The sequence below is a fragment of the Chanos chanos genome, chromosome 5 (genome assembly GCF_902362185.1).
Source record: "Chanos chanos chromosome 5, fChaCha1.1, whole genome shotgun sequence".
NCBI lineage: Eukaryota > Metazoa > Chordata > Actinopteri > Gonorynchiformes > Chanidae > Chanos > Chanos chanos.
The window spans coordinates 19,347,177-19,361,159 of record NC_044499.1 but is presented as its reverse complement, the minus strand read 5'-3'; the positions used below and the strand labels follow the sequence as shown (position 1 = coordinate 19,361,159).

Below are 13,983 nucleotides of genomic sequence, written 5' to 3'. Positions count from 1 at the left end.
CTCTTCCGGTTCTATAACCGAAGTGAATGGAGGAGGGTGGTAAGGTGATCATAACGCCATCCAGTGGTCAGCGTGGAGAGGATTGCGCATTGCTACTGTTTGACAATTATTGTACGGGGACAATGAGAAATTGTGTAATCCCAGCCCAAGCGCCGCCAACTGGGCAGTGAGCAAACTACACAATAGTATTAAAATCCCATTAACTTCTGCTACAGCAGATTTGAGGCCTATTCAAATCACACTTAGCAAACTCGGTGCACTTTGATTTGTTTTGTCAAAAATTCTTACAGAGATTTTATAATTTATTTGCCTTAGCCATGACAACTTCTTAGGTACACATAATTTAGAAGTAAAAAAAAAAAAAAATTACACAAAAATTAAACGGAATATTAAAAATATCCTGTAGTCTTTATTCATACAAGTTCGTTCTATCCAGCCATTCACTGAAATATAAATATGATAATAATTTAATCATTCATACATACTACCTTAACATTTACGTTTTCTTTGCGATTTTAAGTTTTTAGAGTTGATAGTCAGAAGAATTAAAACACAGCACAGCTGTGAGAAATTGGGCCAAGGATACACAAACATGACTATGCTGATTGGAAACAGCTGAAAACAAAATACGGAGCTTTTCATCACCGAGTTAATCTTATGTTTTGTCCAATTACATTTTCCTTCTAACCTGATGTAAGCTTTTTTTTTTTTTTTCAGAAAATGCTCCACACAGAGTGACACAGTTTGTGAAGTTACATGCAGAAATAGTTCATCCATTTTTGGCTGCATGTTTACTAAAATTATACCTATGTAATGCATGTACTTTCTACCTCTGGCTCCAGATAATTTATTGAAACTAAACAATCCTTTTGAATATTTATTGCCTATCACTCCGAGAAACACAGATTAACCAGGACATATGTGTTTGTAAATCTGAAACAACTGGCATGTTCAATACTGACCTTTAAGAAAATGTGGACTAAAATGTTATAAATTTAGAATATTCATTATTCCAACACTTTATAAATTAAGGTAATTTAATGTGCATATTAAGATTACAAAGATCAGTTCGAGTAAATTAACTCTATTTTGTGAATCCACAAATCTGAACTGAACTGTGTCGTTGGATCTGGGGGGTATTCCAGAAAGCGGGTTTAGTGAAAACAGAGTTAGTTAACTCAGAGTAAGTAGTAAACCTCCTAATAGAAGATCCCTCTGGCTTCATTCCCCTAGCAAAACAAAGTCACAGGGCTCTTCTATTATGAGCTTTACTACTTGCTCTGAGTTAACTAACTCTGTGTTTTCACTAAACCCGCTTTCTGGAACACCCCCTGATCTGCATTCATGACAACTTTGATTTCACACGCAAAAAAAAAAACACGACGAGCAGGCTTAAAACTACATATGATAGCGACTAAACATAATATCAATATTATTTAGTTACAACCTTAAACAGCCATGTACCCTGATGAATGCGATGCAGATGACTCAGAACTGTAGTTATCAATTCTGTCCCACTTCAGTGAGGCGTGTTCAACTGCAAACTGTAGTTTTGTGGGAAACTTTTACTTTGAAGTATACTGGTGCCTTGCAATTGCGACACAGGAAATGCATGTCAACGTCACTTTACGTTCTTGTTATTTGTCTGTCCAAGAACATCGCGGGGAGAGTCCATCAGCTGTCCTCAGTGAACGTGTCCGTCATGGACCCGAGCCACTCAAACGGTAGGTATTTCTAACTAGTGAACTCTCTCTTACAGCTCCGGAGGGATACCATCAATGTCGATGTCACATGATCCTCGTTTTTGGAAATACTGGATTTAGAGGTTTCATAATAAATAACAAATGCTTAGCAGCTTTACCTACGTTGTTATAGACAGCCCCCATGCTTTGAACTGTTAGCTAGCTATGTCAGAATTATGTCTGTTACCGAGGCAAAAGTAGTTGCTGTTGTCATCAAATGTACTTTTTTTTTTTAACTTTTGGCATCGAATTGCCATTTCCTCGCTCAAGTGTGTGAGTTTCACCTGGAGTACTGATTTGCCAGCTGAGTGTTAACATATGCGCGCACAGATTGGCATAGCGGTTTCTTAGGTGATTCCCAACGTTTTGTGTTGTGTGTGAGTGTATGCAAGTATGTGCTCTCACAACTGTCGTTTAATTTATCCAGTGTAGGACTATTCCGTGCGACTTAAATTAGTTGCTCGATTTGTGGCATGAAAGAGAAATTTTAGCGTAAGTACAGTTTGTTACAATTATAGTCGATCAAATGCTGTGGTTTTAGTCGATTTGGAAGGTGACAAGACTCACTATATTTCTTGTGGAGATGACCAACATTTCCATTTAACAGTAAACAATAAATGTTAAATAGCAAGCCATTAATGGGACACTAAACAACGTCTAACGGCTAAACGTTTGAGGACAACTATCGTCCGACACGACATATGATAGAAGTGTGCAGTCCTGTGATTTATAACTCCATTCTGACTTTATTGACAACAAAGAGGGACACGTTTGTCTGGGTAGAGCTTAAACACATTGCGTTATTTGTAAAACCGTAGAATTGAGCCGGATAATTCATCATGTGATGAGCCACGAGCTGCTCTCTGTAAAGATAATTGGATACACGTTCTCGTGCTTAGCACTGACTTGGGTCAGGTATAAAATCTTCACGTACGTTAATCTTACTCGTTGCATGCCTGCATGCATGTCATGAGGATCACTCGAACACCTTCTTCAACAGAAATGTGACTTGAGCATTCGGAGACGTCCATTTGAAAGCCAGTTTCGATTTCAGTAATCTTACGTTTTGTTTTTTCCCCATCAGCCTGAGCTGCTGCTGAAAGGTATGGCCACAGGCTAAGGCTTTGCCAGCAGGATTATGGAGACATTGGCACAATGACAGAGGACACAATCAGAAGCACTCAGTTGTCCATGAAAGTGGCAGCACTGAGAGTGGTGGACCTGCCTCTCTCTGTCTACTACTCTCTCCCACCGGTAAGCACATCAGCATGAGAATACAAATTTCATTTTTTGTTTTTAATAGACTTTCTGCTGTGCTTTTTTTTGGGGTGGGTTCAGTTGGGACAACTTGAAAAGCCTCCCTGAATATTATCAGATCTATTTAAGTCTGTGTAACCGTGTCTTGTCCCTAAATAACTCAGAAAGAGTCTGTAACAGCTTCAAGAACTTGCATTCTTTGATGTGTCTGGCTCGGTTAAAACTGAGGATTATGGTTGCAAAATAATGAAATGTGAGATGGTGGCATGACTAAGGGTTTTATTGTATTTAACCCACAGCATATTTCCCTTACTAGGAAATGTACAGCTTTGTTCTCATTCATGGGTTATTAGAACTAATGCTGGAATGGGTTTTTGTCTGGCTTTTCTCTTTTGAAAAATGAAAAATTGGCTAAAGTATCACAGACTTTGAACAACTCTTCGATATCATGCATTTTAATTGTAAATAAACAAAACAAATTTAACAGTAATTCAGCCAATCGGTGATGCTTTTAACAGTGGATCGGCCAGTTAGACTCGATTACCTTAACGTCACCTAAACCAATCCTGACCAATGTGTACGTGCAAGCTTACAGGACGCTTGCACCATTGCATCAGCCCTCCGTGTGATCCTTGTGTGCTCTCACTGTTGTCATAATTTTCCCCTTTCAAGTTGGCACAGAGCTGTAAATATGTTGACCAGACTCTCTGTGTCTGACTGATATTTCACTCTGTGTGTGAGACGTGTTGCACGCTTTGTAATGACTCAGGCAGAGTGAAAAAGCGAAGCAGCTTTGATCGTACCGTCCATAGGCTTATGTCACAGAGCGGTCTGCAGGCAGCAACAACGTGATTGATTTATAGCTAAATGGAAACCCACGTTGTACATTCACACGAGGCTACATTAGTGTCATTGTTATTCCAGAGAGTCAGTCTTATCTGTGTCATGCCACATCCTGTAAAAACAGAGCTTCCATCACCTACGTGTCGAAACAACCCCATCTCAAATGCCATCAAGGGCCACATATGTCTAAGTAAACAGCGCTCAGTCAATCTGAAATGGTACAGGTGGCAAGTGTTGTTAAAGTCCTTGCATATATATATATTTGAAACAATGTGACACCAGCTAAACTTAATCATCAGTTAAAATAGTTACATCAGGATCCAGCACTCAAGCACCATGCTTCACGTTTTGATGTCAGGACGTTTGGTTTGTCAGGAGTTTGTGAGAACTCCTAAACATCACTTCTAGACATTCACTTTTGAGACAGTTTTGTAGCAGAATGTGGACCTAACTATAACTCTACCAACCAGGTAACTGACAAAAAATTCACTAGGGGATAGTTGTGAACTTGTATGGCTGCTGAAAGCTTTGTCTTCTGCTCCTAGTCTTAGTGTGATCTGTCAGTGAGCATTTGACTGTGTCCCTACATAAACCAAGAATAATTTCATCTTCAATTGTCTCTCCCACCAGGTGAGTCTCAGCACTGGAACCAAAAAGCTCTTTGCCGCCACTGCCTTTGGTGCTGTTTCCCTCATCTTCCTGGCACGCCATTTTAGGAGGAGGAAAGGGAAGAAAAAGACCCAGTTGCCATGGGAACCCGAGAAATTTGAGTTTCTGACTACAGTTCCTCCAGTGAAAGGTAATTGCATGCATCCAAACTCACTCGATAATTAACTTTGATGTGATTGCATTTGGGTTGCATAATCTAGCACTAGAACAAATGTCACTGAAATATAAGCAGCAGGGCTAACATGTAACAGCTACACTGAACTATTAGGCTAAATGGCAACATCCATCAGTAAACCTATATCAGGCTGTTATTCCATTAATCACCATATATTCAAAGTAAATCCCAGCTACATTATTGATTATTGCCATTATTGATGTCCACATTGCTACAGAAAGATGTTTAGTATTTGAGACTCATCTGACAATAAAAGCAAGATGTTATTTTAGCTCATACTCCCTCTTTTTTTCTTTTTCTTTTTCTTTTTTTTCCCCACCAGAGTCTAGCACTGCCAGCGATCGTCAGAACCTCAGTCTGTCTCTAACCTCTAAGAATTCCTGTAACCTGCTCTCTAATGGCAGTCTTTACAGCAAGCTCTCAGGCTCCCTGCAGAGTTTGGCCTCGGTAAAACACAATCCCTCCTTGCTCCATTAAGACTGTAAACACCATGTTATTCATCTTACATATAGCAACCAGCACAATGACATTTGTTAGACCCTAAAAAAATAACATTAAGGTATTTAATGGCCCCTCAGTTATGAAACAGGTCATCATCTCATCAATGTGATAGGAATGGCTTTGAAAAGAAGTTTCTGACTCCGGCTCCGTGGGTGTATGTGCGTGTGCGTGTGCGTGTGCGTGTGCGTGTGTTCATTTCTGTAGGTGAAAAGCATGAATTCCTCAAGTTCTTGCACTTGTGCCAATGGCTCCAGCTGCTGGGACAGGCCAGGAGATGACAGTGACATCTGTAATGTGGTCAATATCCCTGTTACCACACCAGAGAACCTGTACCTAATGGGTAAGCACCACCAAAGCAGAATCAGTTTGAACCGAATAAAGTAACCTACCCACCACATGCTGTTTGTTTACAAGTGACAATATTAGCAGGGATTCAGAGTGAGGCCACAGACCGATGGACCATTGCTGGTGTTCTACTCTTAAAAAAAAAAAAAAAAGAAAGAAAGAAAACAGCCTCTGCTTCTTATGTAAGTCAGGGAGACGCTTGCTAATATTGCTACTACATATGTTACGTGATTATTTGGTTCAGGTATGGAGTTGTTTGAAGAGGCCCTGCGGCGTTGGGAGCAGGCCCTGACTTTCCGCAGCCGGCAGGCGGAGGACGAGGCCAGCTGTGCCTCGGTGAAACTAGGGGCAGGCGATGCCATCGCAGAGGAGAGTGTGGAGGTATGACCGTCGCTGACCTTCTCTATCAGACCAGCCAATACACCCATGCCACTCAGAACCGTGAACTCTTTAAAAACACTGAACACTCAGTCCTTTGTTATATAATCTTCCTAATCATCCGTGTAGGAATACAGGATCTCCTGCGGTTTGTAGCAAGAAGATGATTGTTTTCAACATTGAGTTCAAGACCCTTCCACATAGTGTTTCCAGAGTTTCCTGATTACATTGAACATTAGATGTTTATGAAGATGTTTGTTAGCGGTTTCTTGACGTGACCTTTTGGATCTGTCTTTCATGGAACTAATCCAGACTTCCCCTCGAGTCATGATTTCCTTTGCTTTAATCTTGAAGCCCGATTAAAATAGTAACAGACTCCCAGTTAGCGTTGCATTCAGAGGCAAGCTGAGAGCTAATTAAAGATTACATTAAGCATGCCTCCTGCCGTGAAAAGACAGCCAATCTCTAAGTTACATCACTGGTGGTGTCTCACCTGAAAGGTTCTCCAACACACAAAACCAGATCTGTATTTAAATGCATCAGGCTAAGATGACAGACAAAGACCTACCACACAGCTTAAGGTTTAAGATTAACAAGAGAAGTTTGTTAGCATTTTCTTATATATAAAGTGAGCTTGTGTCAAATAGTCTGTTAACCAAACATATACTGTTACTATTAGAAAATCAGTGTGAAAGATCAGTTCCATAAGGGTGAAATGACTTGATGCGCCATAAACCTGTTCTTTAAATGTTTGCTTGAGAATGTGATATGGGAGTGTACAGTGTCTGAGAGCATGTGTTCTTTTTGTAAATGAAGTATAATGTGTGTTTTCTCTCTATCCAGGACATCATCAGTGCAGAGTTCATTCACAAACTGGAGGCTCTACTACAGAGGGCTTATCGCCTACAGGAAGAGTTCGAAGGGGCACTGGGGTTGTCAGAGCCCTCGCATAACTTCAGTGGTTAGACACACTCTTCTTGTCAGCATGTGTCGTGTCGTGAAACAAAAGAGCAGCATACTATCAATGCTTATGTTTTCTAGTACTGAATGAAGAGGTTCTTAGAACCACCAGACAAATGGTTGAAAAGTGGATTATATCAAAACAATTCATGGCTGATGCATAACAAACTATTACCATTTTAAGATGTTGTCAGGCCATATTGCCAGCTTTGATATCAATTCATAAATTGCAACCAGTCATCATGGAAACAGGACTGATGCTGTCGTGTAGGCATGTCTACACAGTTATGTAATGGTATAGGGTCAGTGCTTTGTCAAGTATAGGCATGTCTGAGTAATTATATGGTGGCATAGGTCAGTACTTTGTTCTCTGCTGTTGCAGTTTGTAAATTGCTAGCGCTTTCCTTAGACATGAGCAATGCTGTCAAACACAGACCTGTTAACACATAGTTCAGTCAGTTGGGGTTTTTTTTTGTTTGTTTTACACTGTGAGCCAGCCCCAGTTTCAGCAAGTGTAGTCATATGATATGCTGCTTCATGGATGCCACATGAGTACATACCTTAGGAATTGAGGCCACATATGGCATGTACAGTAGACGCACTTGTAATCTATCGGTGCTAGCCATATAGAGGCCCGATCTCACCTCCAGGCAGATGGTAACAGCAGCTGGTTAGGCATGTCTTGAGGTGATCCAGCACCTCATCTGCCCTCCATAACTCCTGGTACATTTGGTTCACTACAAAGTCACTGTTACTACCAAACGGTCAAACACGGGGTAAAAAGCCATCCTGGAGGAGAGGCTAGTTAGCGTTTCGGCTATCTTGAACAGCCATCTGGCGTGGCACCTGTCAGCGCAGCGCTGAGTTGATGTGGCCGGGCTGCATGTTAAGGAGATTAAATGGAATCAGCCAGCTTCAGGTGATGCGCTATCCTTCTATCTTCTCATGCCAGAGAGGTGGTTAGCATGGATTACATTTCTGAATGAGGTTCGGAGGGGGCCGTTCTCTCAACCTTTCGACGTGTAATTCGCCTTTCAGGATGTCCTAACAGGTCATGCTGGGGTTGACGATGGGGGGGGGGGGGGGAGTCCTGTTCAGTTTAAAGTTTCTGTTTATTTCAGCCATCCAGTTTAAATGTTCTGGGTAGACAAAGTATGCTTCTTGGAATATGAAGTCCATGGAGATTTTTTTTTTGTGTGTGTGTAATTTTCCGGCCCATAAAGAGTTTAGCAACAGTCAAGAAGTTAGGTGAGAAACATTTGTTTTTTTTGATACTGTAGACTTTAGGAACATCTGGTGCCATCATTTCATACAGCAAAATATATCCTCACAAACGTTTCACAGTGACGGCGCAAATAAGAACTGGTGGGGCTTCGTTGGGAAATTCTAACATGCCTAATGAGTAACTTTTACACAGTATCATGTATGTAATCGCTGGCACATTTCATGTCCAGTATCTAAATAGAGCAGCTGGAAGAGGTCCAGGAATCTCTGGTTACAAAAGGTCAAAACTTTCACTCGTTTTTTTTTTTTCTGGACATTTGATACTGCAACAATCTTGTCTACATGTACACAAGCACGTTCCTCTGTCTAGTATTTTGATCGTTATTACTGGGTCAGTGTATTGGCTCTGCAGCAGTGCATTAACATTCCGTGTGTTTAGTCATTTTCTAAGTAACTCTTTCCTCTTTACAGACAAACACACAGATGTGTCAGGGAGGGATGACTTGGATGACCCCTGTCTGAGGGACTCCATCAGCATCGCCTCCACGGACTCCTTCGTGTCTGCCGCAGAGGTGAGAGGACCCACTTCAAACCATCACTCAACTCATTTGAAATCCAGTTCCCATGGTTATGCAGCCTGTCTTCTTACAGCAGACCAGTGCCCTGGTAGTTCTCTGACGTACTTTCGTATAACAACACATGAAAGCTGAGATGTGTTATCTGATTGGTGATGTGCTTGCGTGGATGAAAAGGCAGAGTTTGTGTTTTGGGTTTGCTTTGCTCTGGCTTTATTTACAGGCCATGTGATCTTTTAATAGGTGCCCTTGGGCATGTAAATGTCTCCTGCCAACACTGTCACATCACATTATCACCGACTAACGCTCACGTTTGCCCTCACCTCCTTACACGGCAGGCTTGCCAGAGAATCCGAGTGAGACTTAAGTCACTCTGTAGTCAGAAACCAGATTTTCCTTCAGTTAGATGCCGATTCACTTAAACGGTGAGTCTATGCCCAGATTTGTTTCACGCACAAATTCAGTGGCATGAAATAATCTGGCCCCAGGGCAGCCTCCCCTGCACTGCTGAATATTAAGGGTCTGCTCTGGTTCACTCTCACCATAAGCTATTGAAAGTAACAGTACTGATCTATCTGCCAGAGCCCCTGCATGAAAGGAGAGCCGAGTAGTGAAAAATGGGTCACCGCCTGTGCGGAGATGCTAAAAATAGTCTTCAAACGGTCTGGTATAAATGCAATAAATAGTGTTTACGTGGAACAGTATGGACTTTTGGCTCTCCCTGAGGAAGGAGCTTATTATTTTCTCATCAAAAATGTTGACTATCAGTTAATTGTCCCCTTCTTTATGTATAATGGCTGGAATGAAAAACTTTCACTCTCAAACGTATGGCACTATTGGCAAGAGGCTTAACTATTTTACGGTCAGCTCTGAAATACGGTTATTCATTCAGTAATCACGCTCTCTGCATGTGCCTGCTCTTAAACGATTGATGAAACAATTTAAGTAATTGTCGATGACACCTTTTATCTTATCCAGATCCAGAAGAAGTGCATTTCACATCCTTTGTGAAATCTTTGGATGTCTTCAGTAATAACTTTGCAATGAAATAGTCTTATTGTCAAGTCCTCAAAATGGAGATGGACATTTAAGCTCTTGAACTGCTTGACTCAGTGAAAGCTGGTGGTTAAATCTCTTTCCGTTCCTCGGTTGTAGCTGTCAGAACATAGGGAACTGAGGAGCGCCTACGCCTTGGGCACACTGTGCCATTACCCTTTCTATGAAGAAGCACTGCAGCTGGCAGAGGAGGGCAAGATCTCCTGTAGAGTGCTACGGTAAGACACACACACACGTCCAGACTCCTGGTCTCAACCTACCAGTATCTCATTGCCCTGGCATTTTCCTGGACACTGCAGGAAAACGTGGGTGCATTCACATATGCTCACAATTAATATTTTGTCCAATACCTTGTTCCTCGAAAGGACTGAGATGCTTGAATGCCTTGGGGATACAGACTTCCTTGCCAAGCTACACTGTGTCCGGCAGGCTTGTCAGGTACCAGACATTGTTCTTAAGGTCTAGTCTTAAATGCTGCAGGGTTTCACCTCTGACACCACAGGAAATGTCGCTGGGTAAAAAAAAAAAAATTGGATTTTTCTTATTGTGTCTCATAATGGACTCAGTCTCATTTATTGTTTCTGTAGGTCATTTTAAGTGAAAGAGCAACCAGAATATTTCTGGCAGACACAGGAAAGAAGATCTTGTCTTCTATAATTGTCAAAGCACGAAAGGTGAGTTTTGCTGTCCCCTTCCCCTTCCTTACCGTCTCCTTTGTCGATTTTCTGACCAATCCACACTAACACTGACCTGAATCTCTCCATTGTCAGAGCCCAAAGAGATTCGAGGAGGTCTTTGAAGAAATGATTTCGTTCTTAGAGCACACAGATCATTGGGAGAACACTGAATTGGAACTTGCTACGAGAGGGGTGAGAAACAAGAAACTGGTCAGGCTAACAGTGTGCTGCTTATCTATAATGAGAACATTTGACGGTCTCCATGACCTTTTCACATCTTTATCTAGTGATGACTGTCATCTTGCCCTTTGTGATTGCTTCACCAATAAACCTGTCTTTGTTTTCATGTGCTCTTGTTGTGTTAGGTCAAACATTTAAACTTCTATGACATAGTTCTTGATTTCATCTTGATGGACTCATTTGAGGATTTGGAGAATCCACCTATCTCCATTCAGAATGTGGTCAACAATCGCTGGCTCAACAATTCCTTCAAAGAGACAGTAAGAACAGCAACTACTTACCCACCCGCTTAAGGGCATTTTAACAAAGATTGCATATCTTGGAAGTTACCAGTTGTCTTTGCCAGTTCCAAAGTACATACTGTACACCAGTGGAAAGGTCGTTCACATCTGGTTACACAAAGAGTTAATGTTTCAAAAGCTAATTTTTGTTATTTTTGTAGGCCGTGGCATCCAGCTGTTGGTCTGTTCTGAAGCAGAAAAGACAACACATGAAGGTAACGATTTGTAAATACTGAGTTCTCTTAAAAGTCGAATAACAGACGGTGTGATTACATCAGCAGAACCACTTTGTCCCCCTCTTCTTTTTCACAGGTGCAGGATGGCTTCATCGCTCATTTCTACACAGTGTGTGAACACATTAGTCCAGTTCTGGCATGGGGTTTCCTGGGTCCTAAAAGTTCTCTGCATGATTTCTGTTGCTTCTTCAAGGTGAGGCACGGTCGTGAAACAGTAAAGTGCAATAAATGGTGTGTTACTGTGTTACTTCAACATGCTGAAGTGTCTCGAGTATTGGAGAACTGATGTCGTTGCTTGGCCCGTAGGACCAGGTGCTGTTCTTCTTAAAGGACATCTTCGACCTGGAAAAGGTGCGTTACACCAGCGTCGAGACTTTAGCCGAAGACATGCTTCATCTGCTACATCGCCGCTCCGAGCTTCTCCTCGCCTACTTGGGAGCTGACTCTCTGCGCCACCTCAACGGCTGCGTCAGCACACCACTGCAACTGGTACCCAGTACGTTGCTGGAGACCCGGGTGCAGTGAACCACAGCCCCTCTGTTCCCAGATCATTAAGTGGACCTAAAAAAAAAAAAAAAAGACCACTGCCTCCTCCCATGGTTTCACTCTGTCAGCCTTGTCAAAAAGCACACCTTTATAGCGGTTGCATTTGTCAGGCAGTGTGACGTTTTCTTTCATTCTCATCACACAGGGGGTATGTGATTCCCACTGAGTTATAGTGCCATTTCAGTGCATGGCAATATGGGTAATGTCGATAAAACTGTAACATCTATGTTGCTGTCAAAATACTGTAGTGTGTGTGTGTCTTTAGGACAAAAAAGATGACAAGGAGTGATGTGATGAACATGGGTCACAGACATGAATAGAACTGAATGGGGGAGGTCTTCAGTTATGTCTCTGACTGAATTTGATTATGTGATTTTATTTATTTGATATTTTGCTATTTAAAGTTAAGTTTCTAGCAAAACACAAAATGGTTTAAAATTGACAGATGTACAATAAACAAACACAGAGATGGTATTCTACTCTGAATTACAGTTTCCAAAGCGGTTCTGAGAAAGCTCAGAGTAACTACCTCCTGAGAACCCACCATTTCAATTTTCGCTGTGGAATATGCCTTCTTAAGAAGTCACCAGACCAGAATCACAATACCTTACAACAGTAGGCTGAAAACTTCAGCTTAGACACGCTGGCTCATGCACGTGGCTAAACCACTAACTGTGTGGTACTGTTTTGCTTTGTTTTTGTGGGCTGTGGTGAATGTAATATTTTAATCGTTTAATGATTAAGATTGTATAAGCCTTACTTGCGAGTACTTTGCAGCCCAATATAAAAAAAAAAATGCTGGTGAGATTCCAACCTTGTCATTTTTTTTGAATTCCCTACTTGTCTTAGAACCTACTTGACACTGGATATGAAATAACTGAACAGTGAATTGTTTGTGGAGTAGAAGCCAATGACTTGATCTGTCAATGCCTCAGACTGAATCTTCTAACTGCAGAAAGTTCATTTGTCGTCTGTGACCGAACTGTGTACGGCCAGAGTATTCATACTATTTTTGTATATGTTGTGTGAATGTCATCATAGACTATATTCAAAGCTAAGCTGTGCTTCCACTGTGTGCGTTCTCTAACGCACAGTACAATAAAATAAAGGGACATCAATTCAACATTCGTTAGATTGTAATTATTTTGCAAGCAAATCAGACAAGCTTTCAAAAGCAGCCAATGGTTTTAATACTCCTTTGTTTCAGAAATGAACCACCACAGCACTCAGATATAGATATCTGAATCCTCATTATAAATATATAGTCACTAATACATCTATCTATATGGAAAACTCTTATAATAAATGCACTGCAACACACTTTTGCAATCATAACAACTTTTATTGATGGACATAGCAACAATGCTCAAGTCAAAATCAACATTTTGAACCCCGCAAAAAAATACATTCATTTAGTTAACAGTACATGAAACCTTTTTTTGTTTGGTTTTTTTTTGTTGTTTTTTTTACCTCAAACGCATGCTCCAACTTTCAGTTAGTCTCCAATTAATTCTTCTTTTCTACACCCCCACGAATTCTGTGGTAAACCCTTTACTCAGAAGAAAAGAGCATTTTGCATGCACACAAAAGGGACATGTTGCAAAAGGCAACTATTTACTTGCAAGTTAAGACTGGAATTCTTTTTTCTTTTTTTCCTTTCTTTTTCTTTTCTTCTTTTTTTTCGCTCGACAGAAAAAGAGCTCTCCGATTAACTGCCAAATATTAGCCTGAAAGTCGCTATGAAACAGTTCCTGGTCCTAAATCTCAACTATCTGTTACTGGTGAACATTACAATTCCCAACTCAAAAAAAGGAAAAAAAAAAAAAAAAAACAGGCAAAAGCAAACACGCAATTATCACTGAATATGTAAAATTTGTGAAGCCATCTAACCAACCGACAAAGCCATGACGTGTTAATGAATAATGACATTTCAACATAAAGATTATAAGACTGAACATCAGTATGTACATGGGCCTTAACTAACAGCAACTGCATGTATAGTTCAAAAGCAAAAATCACATGTTCCTCAAGATACATGGGTTACCTTATAACTGGAGCCCTCGAACGGTCTATGTTCAGCAGAGGGAAAGACTCAAAGGATTCCTCCTTAGGGACAAACTAGCTCAGGACCTGATTCTATGACCTATGCCTGCAGCATCTTCAACACTGTGAGTGAGAATGAAGGCAGCAGTTTGGGACAATTATTAATCACTGCAGAGGGGTATGGTCACAGGTATCAGTCGATGAATAAAACAAAGACAATGAGCATAGAAATTAC

At 41.0% G+C, this 13,983-nt stretch overlaps 1 protein-coding gene across 1 annotated transcript; it reads left to right on the top strand.

Moving 5' to 3' along the window:
• Window positions 1-1,651: 1,651 nt before the first annotated feature.
• miga1 (mitoguardin 1) lies at window positions 1,652-12,821 on the top strand. Its single transcript, XM_030775503.1, has 16 exons — window positions 1,652-1,724; window positions 2,827-2,996; window positions 4,473-4,641; window positions 5,009-5,133; window positions 5,392-5,527; window positions 5,777-5,913; window positions 6,754-6,871; window positions 8,566-8,666; window positions 9,825-9,943; window positions 10,091-10,163; window positions 10,313-10,399; window positions 10,496-10,594; window positions 10,768-10,902; window positions 11,085-11,138; window positions 11,236-11,352; window positions 11,466-12,821. The coding sequence occupies exons 2-16, from the start codon at window positions 2,898-2,900 to the stop codon at window positions 11,682-11,684; spliced, it is 1,788 nt and encodes a 595-aa protein (XP_030631363.1). The 5' UTR covers window positions 1,652-1,724; window positions 2,827-2,897; the 3' UTR covers window positions 11,685-12,821.
• Window positions 12,822-13,983: the final 1,162 nt, after the last annotated feature.

Bases quoted from the DNA above. Each gene is read 5' to 3' on its own strand.
- miga1 (XM_030775503.1), top strand. From the start codon at position 2,898: ATGACAGAGGACACAATCAGAAGCACTCAGTTGTCCATGAAAGTGGCA. The intron at 2,997-4,472 runs GTAAGCACATCA...CTCTCCCACCAG, and splicing joins TCTACTACTCTCTCCCACCG to GTGAGTCTCAGCACTGGAAC. The intron at 11,139-11,235 runs GTAACGATTTGT...TCTTTTTCACAG, and splicing joins AGAAAAGACAACACATGAAG to GTGCAGGATGGCTTCATCGC.